Consider the following 14,927-nt stretch of genomic DNA (forward strand, 5'->3'; position numbering starts at 1 on the left):
GACGGCAGCGTCTTTATATATTTCACAAATGTTAAACAAGCCTGTCGTCCAGACTTCAGTTGTCTCTGTGTAATCAATGGGCAACACGTATTTATTTACACATGCACCAAGTCCAAAAACTGTAACTGCGATGTAAGCATCCCAGGGGCTTGTAACGCTTCGATATGTTGTACTTTCTCTTGCAAAGTCCTTGGAGGGTAGAAAACATCTCACCTATTAACAAGAAATGAAACCAGACTGTAAGTGGTGCAAATTGTCAGATTGATCATGAAGAAATTCATTCTCAAATGCTTAAACGTTGACATTAATGCTGTAAATCACTATATATTTATATGTAAATGCTGTAAGTACTGTAAAAAAAATGTAAATATATTGTTTTCTACAGAAATATATGTTGAGAGTGTATAAAGGATTACTCGGAGCCTCCTGTTGTTTTGTCTTTTTTTAATTTGTGTCTAAACTTTGAGGTTGCAGCTGTCACAGGTTTGAGCTTCATAATGTACATAGACTGCGGATTGATCTGAGTAAGACACCACTAATAACTCGTCGAATGATAGAGTATTATTTATTTTGTATTTAAAAAAAATGATTATTCTATTTTATCTATCTATTTTTATTAATCAATTGTTTATTTAATCTGTAATATGTCAGCACTTCAAAAAGTGTCTCCAAACCCAAAGATATTCGATTTACAAATGTACAATCCTCACATTTAAGGGGATGAAACCAAACCAGTAAAGTACGTTAGCTTTTTTTCATATATTTCTTGCAAAACCATGTGTAGGAATGAAGACAGTGTAGTGAATATGATTACTTTTAAAATTAAATATTGCCCTCGTACATTTTGGGGTACCACCTTAAATAAATAAAAGGAATTCAACAGATTGATAACCAATGAATAAATCAGTCTCCATGTCTCTGAGTTCATTGATCTTTAGTTCCTATTTTAAAAGAATATGACAGAAAACGACACAAAGATAAATGTGTGATTTATTTATAATCAAGTCAAATCAAAGAATAAATGTGTTGACAAATGAACAGGGATACTAATGAATAAATGAACTTAGTTTTGAAATTGCAAATGGGAATGATTTGGGACAGTGAAGGAAGGATGTCATTTCCTATAAGATACCGACACTCTAACTTATAAATGTTAATATTTATAATTCAGAGCGCTATCCGACACCATCTCTTAATCATATTAGAAGATGTTAGAAGTTTCCTACTTCATGCAGCGTAGTCCCAAAAGCCCTTTGTTTCTGCTCCAGTTGGGGTCGACTCAAGTCTCTCAAGCGATGGATTCTGGTTGAAAGAGTCGGTGGTCCTCAGCCGGCCTCAGATGCCCTCCCAGTGGGACTGGCAACTGTCTTTGAAGTCGATACACTGCTGTTGCAAAGTGGGAAGCAGGCTCACGATATGGCCTTGCACTTCAGGTCTCGATCCGTGGCAGATGAATATTGGTCCGTCGATGAGCCGGGGTTAAATAATACTAATAATACTTCTTCAACTATATGTGAAATTTTAGGGTGAAGACAAACATGCAAACAAATTAAAGCATAATAATAAAGAATCGTATATACTGTGCTTTAGAATACCCATACTTATACACTATTTAGTATGCCAGAAAAATATTTAGTACGTCCCAACACATAGACAAATGGAAATGCAGTATGTCAAAAATACCAGGATGTCCTACCGCATCCGGTCGCAATTTGCAGTATGCAAGCCAGCATGCTTTTCATCTGATCCACAATCCTCTGCACAGTGGATAAATAAGCAAGAGGGTCAAAGTTCAAGGTGCCACGTTGTGACGAAGTACTATGTCGAAATTGAATGCATACTGCATGCAACAGTGCATACTTTGTAAGGGCAGCTGCATTGCGTGCACACAACTTCAGTTCCTTGCTGCTTGCTTCATTAGGAAGTAGCAACAACCCGAGAAGATGCTAAATTTCCAGATGAGCGTAACCAGCTTTGAGTGTCGCTGTCTGTGGTGCTGAACAGCAATTATGAGGCCACACAGAGACCACAGCAGTTTCCAAACTGATCACTAGTGAAATCAATGCAATCTAAATATGGTCCACCGATCCATGAATTAAACTTCGTGGATATATAAGCGACTGTGCATTCTTTTTTTGCCATTTTCCATGTTTCTGTTTTATTCCACCATCACTGTGCTCTATAGTAGACTTTTTTTTGTTATCTACTTATCATTTAAGTGAAAGACATTACTTTATATATTTCAATGTTGTGGTACCAATCATTGTACTCATTTTTTATAAGGTTGCGGCTCATTTTGCACACGATGAATCAGTCCGGTGTGGTATTAAGTCTCAGCATCACCTCCTCTTCCTTCTGCCGTCTCGCAGGGCTAAGTAGAGAAAATAAAAATGCTAAATGCCCCCCCCCCCCCCCACAGAGAGATAAAGAAGCTCCCCCAAACGTCTTCAGAAACCTGGCCCTGATCTGGGCATGATTAAATATCTGCTTGCAGCCAGTGGTTAGAGCCCCCGCAGCCTCCCGGTGAGACGAGGATAAAGCTGTTTGGTGTGAGGAAGTGTTGATATCTGTGGGCTGTGTGCAGTTCTCTGCCTTAAAAGTGTCGCTTCACTGCTGGATTTTAACATGATGAGATGAAAATGAAAACCTAAAACCCTGCCGGGCCTTGTTTTATAATCCATCTGAAGCTGAGTTGCTTCGTTTTTTTTCCCCCCTTTTGTAAGAGATGACTCTCTGTTTCAGCTTGTTTTTTTTTATATAACCAACCATAAAGTTTCATTGCAATGCTGGACGCTTACTCGACATTCTTCTCCGCTGTCCAGCTGGGACAGGCATTACAAAACCAACTGTTTCCAGTAGTATTAACGTGTAAAGCCTTGAAGCTAAAATATGTTGCTCTGGTCCTTTGAAAGACAGAATCACCTTGGTGACTATAGTCCTTAAAGGAACATTGTCATCGAGCAAGTAACTGGGATGTCTTACATAGAAAACCAAATTCTTCTTTTTGTGTTCCCACACGACACTGACACTAATTACAGTTTAACATGCATGTGGGAGAAAAAGTGGCTTAAATGGAGCCATCTGGTACTGTACATGTTCACCTTGGGTTGTGTGCAGGTTGATACTATGCTGTGACATCTAGCTGCCATGTTTAATTAGAGATTTTTGACAGCCACAAAATCATTAGCTTCTCTAAAAACAACCAATCAGCTTGCAGCCACCACAGACTGGTTAGTCACAGTGGTGTGCTCCGTTTTTTTCTTCTTCCTTTTATTTGAAAGCATTTTCTAAAGGTGATAAATTCAGAACAAATCTATCGCCTTCACACAGCTATCAACGTGGCGACGGCTGAGCTGGCAGCTATCGGTGCTGAAAACAGTGCTGACAGAGCTAACGGCATTTAACCGAGGGTGAAACATTATGTTTGTAGAGTTTTTGGTGTCTGACAGGCCTTGAAACTCATGGATTTAATAAAATAAACTAGGCTTTCTGGGTTGGATTTCATTGCATCTGTTTTATCTGTAGCAGCACACCCGCGCATATGCTGTTTTTGTTCTGAACACCCAATCAATGACAAAAGAGTTGTTGGTTTCACAAAATTCTGGTATGTTTTACTGATCAACAACCGCATCTCATATGCAGATCTATTGTGACCATTGTTTTCCATGGGAAATTAAAAGCACTCTTGTTTCTTCAACGCTCTTATTCTTCCCTGCAGTTACAGAGCTGAAATAAGAAGAATGGTTGGATTTAGATTTCTAGAATCATCCTCACTGTTCAGGTCCCTGACAGTGAGCTTGCAAATAATGATTTTCCACAGTTGTATTTTATAAGAGACTGGATTTCCAACCGTTAAGTCTGCCATCGGTGTGTGTGTGTGTGTGTGTGTATGTGTGTGTGTGTATGTGTGTTTTGAGGTGACTGCAAGAAAGAGATACTGACGGAGATGGAGACTCTTCCTCATAGAGAATTTTACAGCAGTTTGTGTGTGTGTTTTTTCGGGGGATGTAAAAATCTGGGACAGAATGAGCCTTGGGGTGTATCAGCAGGCATCAGCCATCACTGAAGATGAGGCTCAATCCTCTGATAAGAAGTGATGCGAGCCTATGAAACCTGGCAGCACGCAGCCCTCTGGAAAATCCAAAAGGCCTGGTGATCAAAATGGGGAGAAATGGCATCAGACAAACAGAGGGAAGAACATGTAAGAGCTGAGTTTGGTTACGAGATTTTCACCCTTTGAAAAATGAGACATCGGCAATAAAATCAAAGCTAAACACACGCTTTTGAACTCTTATAGATACTTTAACTCTATAGTTGCCAAAATGATAACTTGATCTTCTTTAATTTGGACATATTGGTGGTAGTTGTGATTGTTTTCTTATACATAATGCCTGATGAAAAAAAAAACTTGTACCTCTGTCCAGTCTTCGCTTTTGATGAATAATAGAGTAAAACTCAATCAGCCTCAGTTGTCCTTACTGGAATATATGTTTATTTCAACAACATAAATCTGTCTGTCACAGAAGTCCTCAGTATGGAGAGCACACATTGATACTGTCTCTCCACCAAAACAATTACATTCCTCTTACACCTGTTTCCACCTAAGCCTTGAAGACAGTGTCTCTGACGACCAATTGTTCTCATCCTTTTATGAAGATATTGCATATCCAAGGTCTTTTGCTTTTCCGCCAGACAGCCTGAGCCTCCTCACACAAAGTGTGCCAAGTGTGACGGTCCCTGAGTGTATGCCCGCAAGTCCTGTTTGACAGGAAAGTCAGAGAATCTTGGGAAATGTGGATTTCACCTTGTCCTTTAATTAACACTTCTGGTCACAGTGGCTACTGTTTAGCGAAACATAGGGCTCACTTAATTGTGGTTACGTATGTTCATGTTTGTGGATATTTTAGTTTAGAAAAGGAACTAAAGTCATCAAATGAGTAGGAAATGTTTATGGAAAACTAATTCTGTCCCGGTGGAGCTATAGTATGCAATTACAGTACAGTATATCGCTGCTGTGTGAATGTTTACAGATTTCCACCACAAGTAAGTGCACCTTTGTGGCTGAAGGTGATGCAATGTTATTAGTATGCAAATCAGGAAATGAAAAAAGTCCCTTTGGGTAGAAGCAGTTTAATCACGCCCTGTACATTGCTGGTCCTGAGTAATTGATAAATTAACTAAATGAATTAAATCTATTTCAATGTCAGAATAGATTGGATTGCTAAACGATGTAATTATTTACTTACACTTCCTTTAAGATTTTCCCTATCTATATGTGAGTAAAGTCTACTTTATTATTTTATTATTTCATGCGGACAGTGAAGGGTTAACAATGTTCCAAGACGTAGCCTACTGAAGGAGGAAAAATAAAACCGTCCTCAGCTGTGACGGGCTCTGTGTAGCACCACTCACAAACCGGTTACCGGGGCCGCTCGTCAACGTCAACTTTAGATAATGGATTTCAGCTTGAGAGGAGTGACCGGGAGCTCGGACGGCCCCTACGGCGCGTGGTTGTAGAGCGAGATCAAAAGGCGCGTGGTCTGCGCGGCTGCCGTGTCTCCGTTTCATTCTCACTGCCCCTCTTTGAGCACAGCCCTGTTCACAGCGCGTGCTGCTGATCGGTCGGGTTGCGTCTGCAGGAGCGGCGGTTCTCTTCTCTGCATGTGTGGTTTGCGCGTGAACCGACCGAATCAAAGACGAAAGCAGGCCAGCGCGAGCTAGCAAGAAAGAAAGAAAGGCAGGCAGGGCAGAGAGGCAGTCCGCGAGCGCTCAGCTAGCAACCCGCACGTTACGCTGCGAGAAATGGTTACGTCCGCACCGGGGATCCTTCTGCTGCCGATGCTAATATGTCTCCAGCACTGCATTGACGTCCACGGTAAGTCTCGAGTCCTCGTCTGTTTGTGTATCTGTGCCCTTATGCGTGTCTATTTGTGCGCTTATGCGTGCGTATTTGCGCGTGTGTGTTTGTTGAGAATCAAGGCGCTGGGAAACACGCACCATGTCTCCTGTGAGGTTGGCTAACATTACCCAGCTTGTACACCTGCCTTGGCTGCTTCTGAAGGAATGACCGTGCTTGGCTACACCTTGGGCTAGGCAACCTTGCGCCTCTTCCTTAGCAAAGAACCCCCCCCCCCCCCCCCCCCCCCCCCCAAATAACGTCTTTTGGGGGGCTAAAATGAGACCTGTTCTGCTTTGTGTGAGATTATAATGCATTTCAAATAAATGTGTTAGTCTTTTAAATTAGTAATTTATTATGCTCTGTCTCTGGAAATGAAAAGGGGGGGGGGATGGAGAGGCCCGTGTGGTTTGTGTCGCCTGCTGTATATCTAACGTTAGTGCTTGTCGCCACTCATCCATGGTCAATTAGCCCAGTGGTTAATTAATTTCACCCTGAAACAGACACGCAGCCCTTATGAATAAACCCATGCTTCTTGTGCCGTCTCAGCTTTTGTAGCATGTCCTGATTTATCATTCACTTCCACTGTGGGATTCTCTACTGCCTTCACCACCCCCAGCGATGCTGCTAATTTATTTATTTATTCCTGAAGTGGAAGCCGACAGAGGGAGAGGGATGGCAGGGGGAAAAAAGGGGGAGTTACAGTGGATTGACATAGAGCTATAAAACAAGGGTAGGTTGGCGCACCGCAGTCCCGGTAGTGTAGCGTCAGTTGAGGGCATGGAGGGCGAGGAGTTACCGCGCGGCCAATTACTGGCCGCAGGTGATCCCAATGAGGGCCTAATTAAGTGACCAAGGTTAATGTAAGTATTGCCAGCTGGCTGTTATTGAAGAGCAGTTTGCAGCAGTGCTACAGATATCAATTCATATCCGTTAACCACAAATATCAGAACATTATAGTTTGACTAGTCAGTGAAATTATCTAACAATATTAGTTCCAGCTTTACAAATATTAAGTTTTGCTGACTTCCTCCACAATATTATTGTTCATTTAATGGATTTTAACTGCTGTTTGATCAAAATACCACTTTGGGTTGTGACTAACTGGGATTTGTTTTTTCTTTTAACTCTTGTATTTCTCATAACTAATAAACTATACTGACTAGTTGTTTATGCAGCCCTTCAGAAATCTTCACATTTGAGAACCTGGAAGAACATTTTCTTTTTTTTTAATAATAGATTTGTTTTTATTTTCTTTTTTTTTACTTGATTGATTTAAGCAATTAATTGGTTCAGAACCAATTCACATCCTAAAACTTTACTCGCCTTATCTTAAGTATCAATCATGTCATTTTGCTGACTAACCCTTCTCCAGAACTGTTTATCGCTTGGTAAAAAAAAAGACATGATTTGTATTTCCTGTAAATATAAAAGATCTTTCTGGGTCTAGTTAAATCATGATCTTTAGTTAGCTTGCACTTGCCTATAATGTTATTTCCCCCTACCTTATGCCACAAATATTGTCCAGTCTATTGAGTTTGGTAGTACTGTAACAGATTTTATGAGCTGTTAAGTGACTCAATGTCAGAGTTCTTGGAGATAGAATTGCAGGACTGTGATATGTAGTATGATGGTCCTTGCTCAGGCCTGATTGCTCACATCGTGGAGGTTCCTTTCTGGCCCCCAATACATGGGATCTGTACAAAACATTGGCTCAGTTCTATTACTGCAGTTAATAATAATTTCAGCAGTAGTTTGCAGGCAGGCTAAATTATGAAACGGCTCCGAGAGGCAGAGACCTGTGTTGAGCTACTTGTGTCTTGCAGAGATTTCAGGCTTTTCAATTCCTACTGTAGAAAAATGTCCTTTGGATGAAACGGAATCAAAACTGTAGTGCTTGTAATGTGAACACTCTCCTCGTAGCATACACCCACCACCTGCTTCTCCGCTCCAAACACACACAGACAAAGATTGTGTGAGCCTATTTGAACAAGACGTAACACAAATTAGATAGCGGCAAGAGCAGCAGCAACGCTGGCCTGATTAAAATGGATGTATTTTTCCTCCACGGTTACTGTGATACGATGCGAGACCCAGATTCTCAGCTATGAGGGGGGGGGGGGGGGGTGCGCTCGGTTCTTGAAGTGGGCGGAGTGGTGGACACACACACACGCAGAGAGAGAGAGGGGGGGGGGGGGGGGGGTGGGGGTGTGAGGAGTACACTGCAACCATTTCTGTTACTGGGGAAAATTGCATTACCATGACCTCCAGTGTGACAGCATTTCTATAGCACACAATGATCTACTATTTTGGGAGATAGACGGTTCATTGCAGCCCCACTCCTGTTGAATCTACGGGTTCAAACACACGGGGAGTACTACCAGGGGAAATGGTATCTTTTGAAATGATCTGTGATTTTAAAGTCACACCTTCCATTAATGGCTGTCTCAAGATAATTGGCCTTTTAGGTTAATGTATACCTTTTTGATCAACATATTTACTTGCATGCAACAGTGAGTGTACTAGGGTCACTGTCAGCAAGAAGATCATTTAATTTTGAGTCATAATGAGAAAATGTTTTTATTTTAAGAAGTCATAACATTGCGGGAACATTTTTTAATATTTCAACAAATGCCAGCATACATTTAGAGTGATTCTGATATTATTACTGTCTTGCTATCCGACCAAGTGCATAACCTGGAAAATAAAGAAAATGGACCCAAACATCCACCCATACAAACCTGTTGTCTAAATATGTTTGTAGATCACATTTTTGAGGTTTCAACTTTGCAAATGGTAGTCTGCAGTCACGGGAGAAATAGTGATGTCTCTAGTTATGTGTTCTAACACGTCATGAACTAATCTTACAATAATTTATGCAAACCCACAACAAAAAAGACAGAAAGAAATTGAAGGCATAGAAGCAATGCCGTTCATTCTTTTGCAAGACAAAGGGCTGAAAGCTTCCTCAGTCCTTATGTGGGATCAGTATGTACAGTTTGAAAGTTCAGCCAACAATTGAGTGTGACACTGCAGGGAGAAGGAAAATACTCTTGTACAAGTTTTATACAGCCTACTTCAAGTTACTATTGAAGTCTGTTATTTTGCTGATTGGCTCAAAGTGCAGGGTGTGCAGTTTTCCAGACAGCAAGTCAATGGGTTTCTGTAGAGACGCTAAGATGGTAACCCCAGAGAGTCCACCCTTAAAGAAACAAAACGCAGTAACCTATACCGTTCTCGGTTACAGCGCTTTGCATGTTGCTTTGCACATTTACTTGTTCAAACCGTGCTTTTGTATTAGGCTGGATTTCTAGATGTATTTTTCAGGACAGGGAATTGGTAGAGTGTGACATAAACATCATTAGGGACGTTGGTCTGCATTCTACAACATGATGTAACTTTGGCAAATTAACAGGAATTACAATAAAAGCCTTTTAATGCAGCAAGAAACTGGTAAAAACTCAAAAAGGAATTGTTCCAGTAAGTAATATATTTTTTATAACTGACTTGGATAGCTTGACCACATTGTCATCGATACCAATCCAGATATTGTCGTCATTATCGACCAGATATTGATATTGATGTGTCTTTTAAGTAGTAATTTTAATATCGGTGAACCACAACAGGTGCTAACTCAAGACTTGAGCGTGAAATGCATCCCTGTTTAGTGTAGTAGTATTATGTAGACTGTCTGTTCACTAAACTCTGTTGTTTTGTAATGATGACTGTTGTTTAGACCTCCAAATGTTTTGATTAAACTAATTCATTAAAAAAATCCAAATATTGAAAGCTGGCATTCACTGTCAGATTTCTTGTGTACCGACACTCAGAAACTATCAACGTTAAAGTATCAAAGTTTAGATTGCATGTTATTTAGGCAACATCTTTCCTAAATGGCTGCTTGGTTTAGACAACATTTTTTAAACTGGCTTTAGTTAAATGACAAGGTTTAGCACAGCTCTAATAGCTGTCGTTGTGAACTATAAAAACAAGGGTGAATATCAATGGATCGACTCAGCAAAATGAACTGCTGAAAAACTGACCGATATTTGTTCCATCTGAAAAAGGCTGCTTTACACGTACAATACTTCTGTAGTTCACACGGGGATTTGTTTTTGATCAGCACAGGACTAAGTCACTGGGTGCCTGAGGCTGTCTTTATATGATCATTATCGCTCCGTCAGCACTAAATGTGCGTCAGCAGGTCAGGCTGAGATGAGTCAGGACTTTTATGGTTGAAGTGAAATATTTCCCTTATGTAACGACTCATGAAGATGACTAGTTTGTTTGCTTCTGGCTTGTCTAATATGTGTAAGTTTGTGCTTTTTGCAGCATAACTGTCAGTGGTCCTTTTCCTCAGTTTTTAGTTTGTTTCTGGCTTATTTGCATCATGTGGAGTTTGAATTGTGGCAGTAGGGAAATGTAGATTGCATCTGTGGATCTTTGAGCCGTTTCCCAGTGTTTCTGGCACCCTGGCAAACTTTTTCTCAAATTTACAAGATCCACCAGATTTTTTTTTTTTTTAATTGGCCCAGTGTGTCTGGAGAAGTCTAGATCATCGTAAAACCACAACAAGTTGCTGGATGAGGCCCAGCTTACATTAACAGTGGGATACTCTGATCAAAAGCTTGCAAAACTGTACTTCAGTTCAATTACTGTAACATTTTTGTTTGGCAATGCTTTTTACGTATTTCAGTGAAATCCCAGAGCACCTCTGAGCTCAACCCACTGCATGAATGGCAGAGAGCCTCTCCAAGCCCTTTATTTTTAAAACTAAAAAGACAACACTAATTAAATAAAGGAAGTTTCTCATTGTGCTTTGACTCATTTGTCTGTTTCCTCTTTACATGGAAAGGTCTTGGTCAGATAATTCTCTTTTTACAAAACATCATAATGTAAATAGAGTTTAGAAGGAGTTGTTGGAGTTGGCTGAATCCATATTTTTTGGCTTATGGGTAATCTTATCTGTAGCATATATCTGCTAACACACAGTTGTGCTGTATGGATGTTGGGACCGACTCGCTGGCCACAACAAAGGAGGGCGATGCACTTGTCAATGACTGACATTTTTTTAAAGTTAGGATAATTACAATGATCTAGTGGTTAATGAGAGGATATTGCTCATCATCAATGTAAAATAAGAAAAGAATGAAGTAGTAAAATCTTCCACACAACCTTTGATTCTGTTCTAACTTGTTTGGCCCTGTAGTTCCCTCTCTGCCCCAACGCTTTGGTCTTTGATAATTGCTGACTGCTCTGTTTCATTGTTTTGCGGAACCCAGCCTCTTGTATTGCAATTTTACCCAAACCCTCGTGTGCGTGTGTGTGTATACTCAAAAACTTGAGCAACCAGTCATCTATGTCTTGCATTTAATTTTGGTTGACATCATCAAAAAGTTCATTGTAAAAGTAATGACTCAAATGACAAAGCCAACATTCCAACTTATCCAGTGTGAGGATTTTCACATTAATTGTCACTTTTTGGCTTTTTAACTTCTGCTCAGGATATAAATAAGCAGTTGGAAGATGGCTCTCTGCGCTCCAGGAATTTGTTATGGGCAACTCTTCATATTTTATTTTCTGACATGTTTGAATAATGAAAGCCAGCATCTGTTGCAGCCAGTCAGCCATATTTAGCTGCAGCACTCTTTGCTATTTTGTTTATTTACTGGTCAGAGGGTCACATGGTGAGCAGGATGAACTTTCTTACTGAGGAAGGACTTCCTGACCTGTGGCGGTAATCGACAAGTTTGGTGTCCCATTTAGTCCCGATTCAAAATGCTGGTAGGTATGCTGTGATACATAATGCTTTGATTGTGGTGATTGAAATGGTTAATGTGGATGAAAGGTCAGCACACTCTCTCCTCTGTAACATGACCGTGGTGTACAGCTGGTGTAGTCTCGGTTGAATGGAAGTCTGCTGGCTGTGTGCTCTGTTGGCTCTAGATCTACCTCCTGTGCTGTGAAGTAAGTGGACTTGTATCAGGCGTACCAGCCAACAGTCCTAAACCCAAACATGGTCTCTGTACAGTGGTGTTAGTGAAGCTGAAACCAGATTTTATGACTAGAGGTTCCAAAGTGGCTCCAGTTACAGTCAGCATAACCATAGATTGTATAACGTGGGCACCATTTCATTAATGCAGGACTTCAGTTGTGTGTTGCTGGCTCAGTTAAAGGCCCGAGGCTCCTCAGGTTCAAATCGAATCAAGAGAGAATGTTTCTCTCCCTAAAGGAACTGCTGACCCACTTAAAACAGTTTCCTTCATAACGGCGTTTCAGAGACTAAATGCAGTTTTAAAAAGCCTTTTCCATCCTGACAATAACAATCGGTTTAGTACAGTTTACTCCTTTTGGCCCCCAAATCATTTTTGTGGCTCCCTGCAGCCAAAAAGTTTTGACAGGCAACATATGACCTCTTCAGTGGCACAGTGATTCAGCTGCATCTGCGAACTCTGCTGGGATTTTATTATCAGTGTGCTTCAGTTACCCACCTGGACAGACACACAGTCCAGACTAACACGACTGTCAAGGTCAGACGGTGTTATTTGAAGGCTGCACTACAAAAGCTACCTTCCTTCTTGTTGCAGGGGAATTACATCTTGTGACAATTTAGTTTCTACTGTAGTTTCACTGTTTTGTATTTACCAGACGATCGATTGGTGCTGTGACTGAGATCGACAATAGCTGCGTTTTCTTTCTCCCTCCCTTGAGTATTGTTTATTCAGCTGACAGTTGAACAGATGTTAGCCTTTTCAGGACACTGAGCTTTAGCTCTCCACTAAAATATGGATGTCACGTCGTCTTCAGTTGCAAATGCAAACACAGGGGAGTGTTCAGACATCAGCAGTGTGTGTTTCTAAGTGCTCTGACACAACAGGAGGATGCTTTTTCTCTCCTGCGCATTGTTTATAAAGAGATGTTTCAGCCAGTATGATGTAAGTGGAGCTGGATGGGAAGTTATTTCACCACAATTCTTGATTGTTAATGTGTTGGTTAACAGAGGTACTGCTGTAAAATTGTAAAGCATGTTTTGTCAAGAGACGAGAAGGACTTTTTTTGGAAATCCAACTCGTGGAGCTGCCTCAGTGATAACTGAGATCTGCTCTGAGTGCCAGCTGGTTATTTTAAAAGCAGTTTGTTTTGTTTTTAGCTACAGCACTGCAGGGAATCTTTCCAGGACTAAACAAAAATCTAATTACTTGAAACAAATGGATGATTATGAATACATTTTGCACTATAATCACTTGAGTTTTCCCTCATACCCCCCCTCTCTGTGTGTCTTCCTCTGCAGGTACGAGGACAGAATGTGAGGCCAGCCAGTTTCAGTGTGGGAACGGTCGCTGCATCCCGTCCGTCTGGCAGTGTGACGGAGACGAGGACTGCACCGATGGCAGTGACGAGAACTCCTGTGGTGAGATGCTAAACACGCGCTGCTCACACGCACACCACCTGCTATGTTCCTTCATTACCATGAACACACACACACTGTAGTATTACTCCATGTTGTAATACTTGCTAAAACACTAAATGTGTACTAGTCCACAACTGAAAATAGTCCCCATCAAATGCACTATTTACTCCTGTTTGATTAAAAACTACAATACAATGCTGAGCTGCAGTTTTGAAATCACTGAGCCTCAAAGTGAAACTCTATAGGTTTGTGAGCAGTTTGTCTTCGGTAGGAACACAAACAGGGGGACGTATTAAGAGGACTTACACATTGTTGGTTTGTTCATTTCTTGGGATTTTTTGACAATAATACAAATTTAACATATCCTTTTTACTTATCGTTAATGCCTCTTTTTACTTATTTGCCTCTTAAAAGTTGTGACGAATCATGAAACATGTTACAGTTTGTGCTGTTCTTGTGGATCAGTTGCCCTTTCCATTGCTGCTGTGCTGTATGTGAGCTGGAAATGTATCGTATTAACACAGTTAATGTGGCCTTTGATGGAGTGTGGGCGAATTGATGACAATCCATCATGGTCACCATTGAGCATGGTTTCCTGAGTGCCAAAGGGAACAATGTGTAAATTAAGTAGGAAATGGTGTCGGACTTGTATCTTGAAAGGTCAACTCAGAGTGCCAGATTAAGTTTCTACTTCGGTAAGACTGATGCAAGGAGTCTTTTTTTTTTTTCTCCCTCTAGTTATTGGCGCACCACAGTATAGGGTATTTTAAGTCTTTAAGCCTCTTCTTACCACCAGCAGCAACAAAGGCCTTTAGCTCCCATTTTAAACTAACTTAAAACTCAAGAGTCTGTCCTGGTATTTATCTGTGGTCATAAACCGAACATTAATGTAGTTAAAAGCATCTAGTGACTTGTTATTTCTCACTGATGTAATTTTACATGGTAGATTTCTCCACCAAATGCATGTATAGATCTGGTCACTAATGCTGGGACTTCAGGTTGCATTCTTGATGTTTGGTGGTTAATGCCCTCGCATAGTTTGACAAGCTGTTGCTCTCGGCCATACTTTCAGTACTAAACTTTACATTTATTTACGTCCTAATTTAGAAACTTCAAAAGGCTATACAGGCTTGCAGATGCAATCAAGCACAACATATTATATCTTTTTTTTTTTATTTAATTCAGTATTAATTGCCAACGAATAGAATAGCATGTTTTTTTCCACATTTACACACACAGATGTCGGCTGACATTCAGTATGAGAACCCACCATGGTAGCTTGGCCCCATCAGGAGACTTCCCAGCATCCCTTGGGACAGAATGACCTGGTGAGGGGAAGGTAGCAGGCAGAGCTAAATATGGATATGACAGAGTTGTGTGTCCAATAGATTTCAGATCTTTCTCCATTTTCTTTCATCCCTCATCTATCTGGGTCATATGAGACTGGGAGGGAGGAAGAACAAGTGAAGGAAATGAGTGAGGATAAAGGAAGAAAAAACAGCTGATCATACTGCAGGGCTGAAGGAGGGAAAAATCCTGATAAGCAGAAGACCCCCCTCTGATACAGGATTTCCTTCAGGAAATGAATGTGAAGTTTCCACAGCAGTTCCTGAAGTTAAT

At 40.8% G+C, this 14,927-nt stretch overlaps 1 protein-coding gene across 3 annotated transcripts in view; it reads left to right on the forward strand.

Annotated features, from left to right (window-relative positions):
- Positions 1–5,434: 5,434 nt before the first annotated feature.
- LOC306710529 (very low-density lipoprotein receptor-like) overlaps positions 5,435–14,927 on the forward strand; it is a 42,851-nt gene continuing 33,358 nt past the window's right edge. For 2 of the 3 annotated variants that reach the window (XM_079179135.1, XM_079179136.1), the window contains exons 1-2: positions 5,435–5,875; positions 13,188–13,307. In XM_079179135.1, coding sequence (XP_079035261.1) covers positions 5,803–5,875; positions 13,188–13,307 — 193 coding nt within the window. In that variant the 5' untranslated portion in view covers positions 5,435–5,802. The remainder of the gene's footprint in view (positions 5,876–13,187; positions 13,308–14,927) is intronic. The other variant, XM_079179134.1, reaches the window with a different exon arrangement.

The sequence above is a fragment of the Pholis gunnellus genome, assembly GCF_910591455.1.
Source record: "Pholis gunnellus genome assembly, chromosome: 18".
Taxonomy (NCBI): Eukaryota; Metazoa; Chordata; class Actinopteri; order Perciformes; family Pholidae; genus Pholis; species Pholis gunnellus.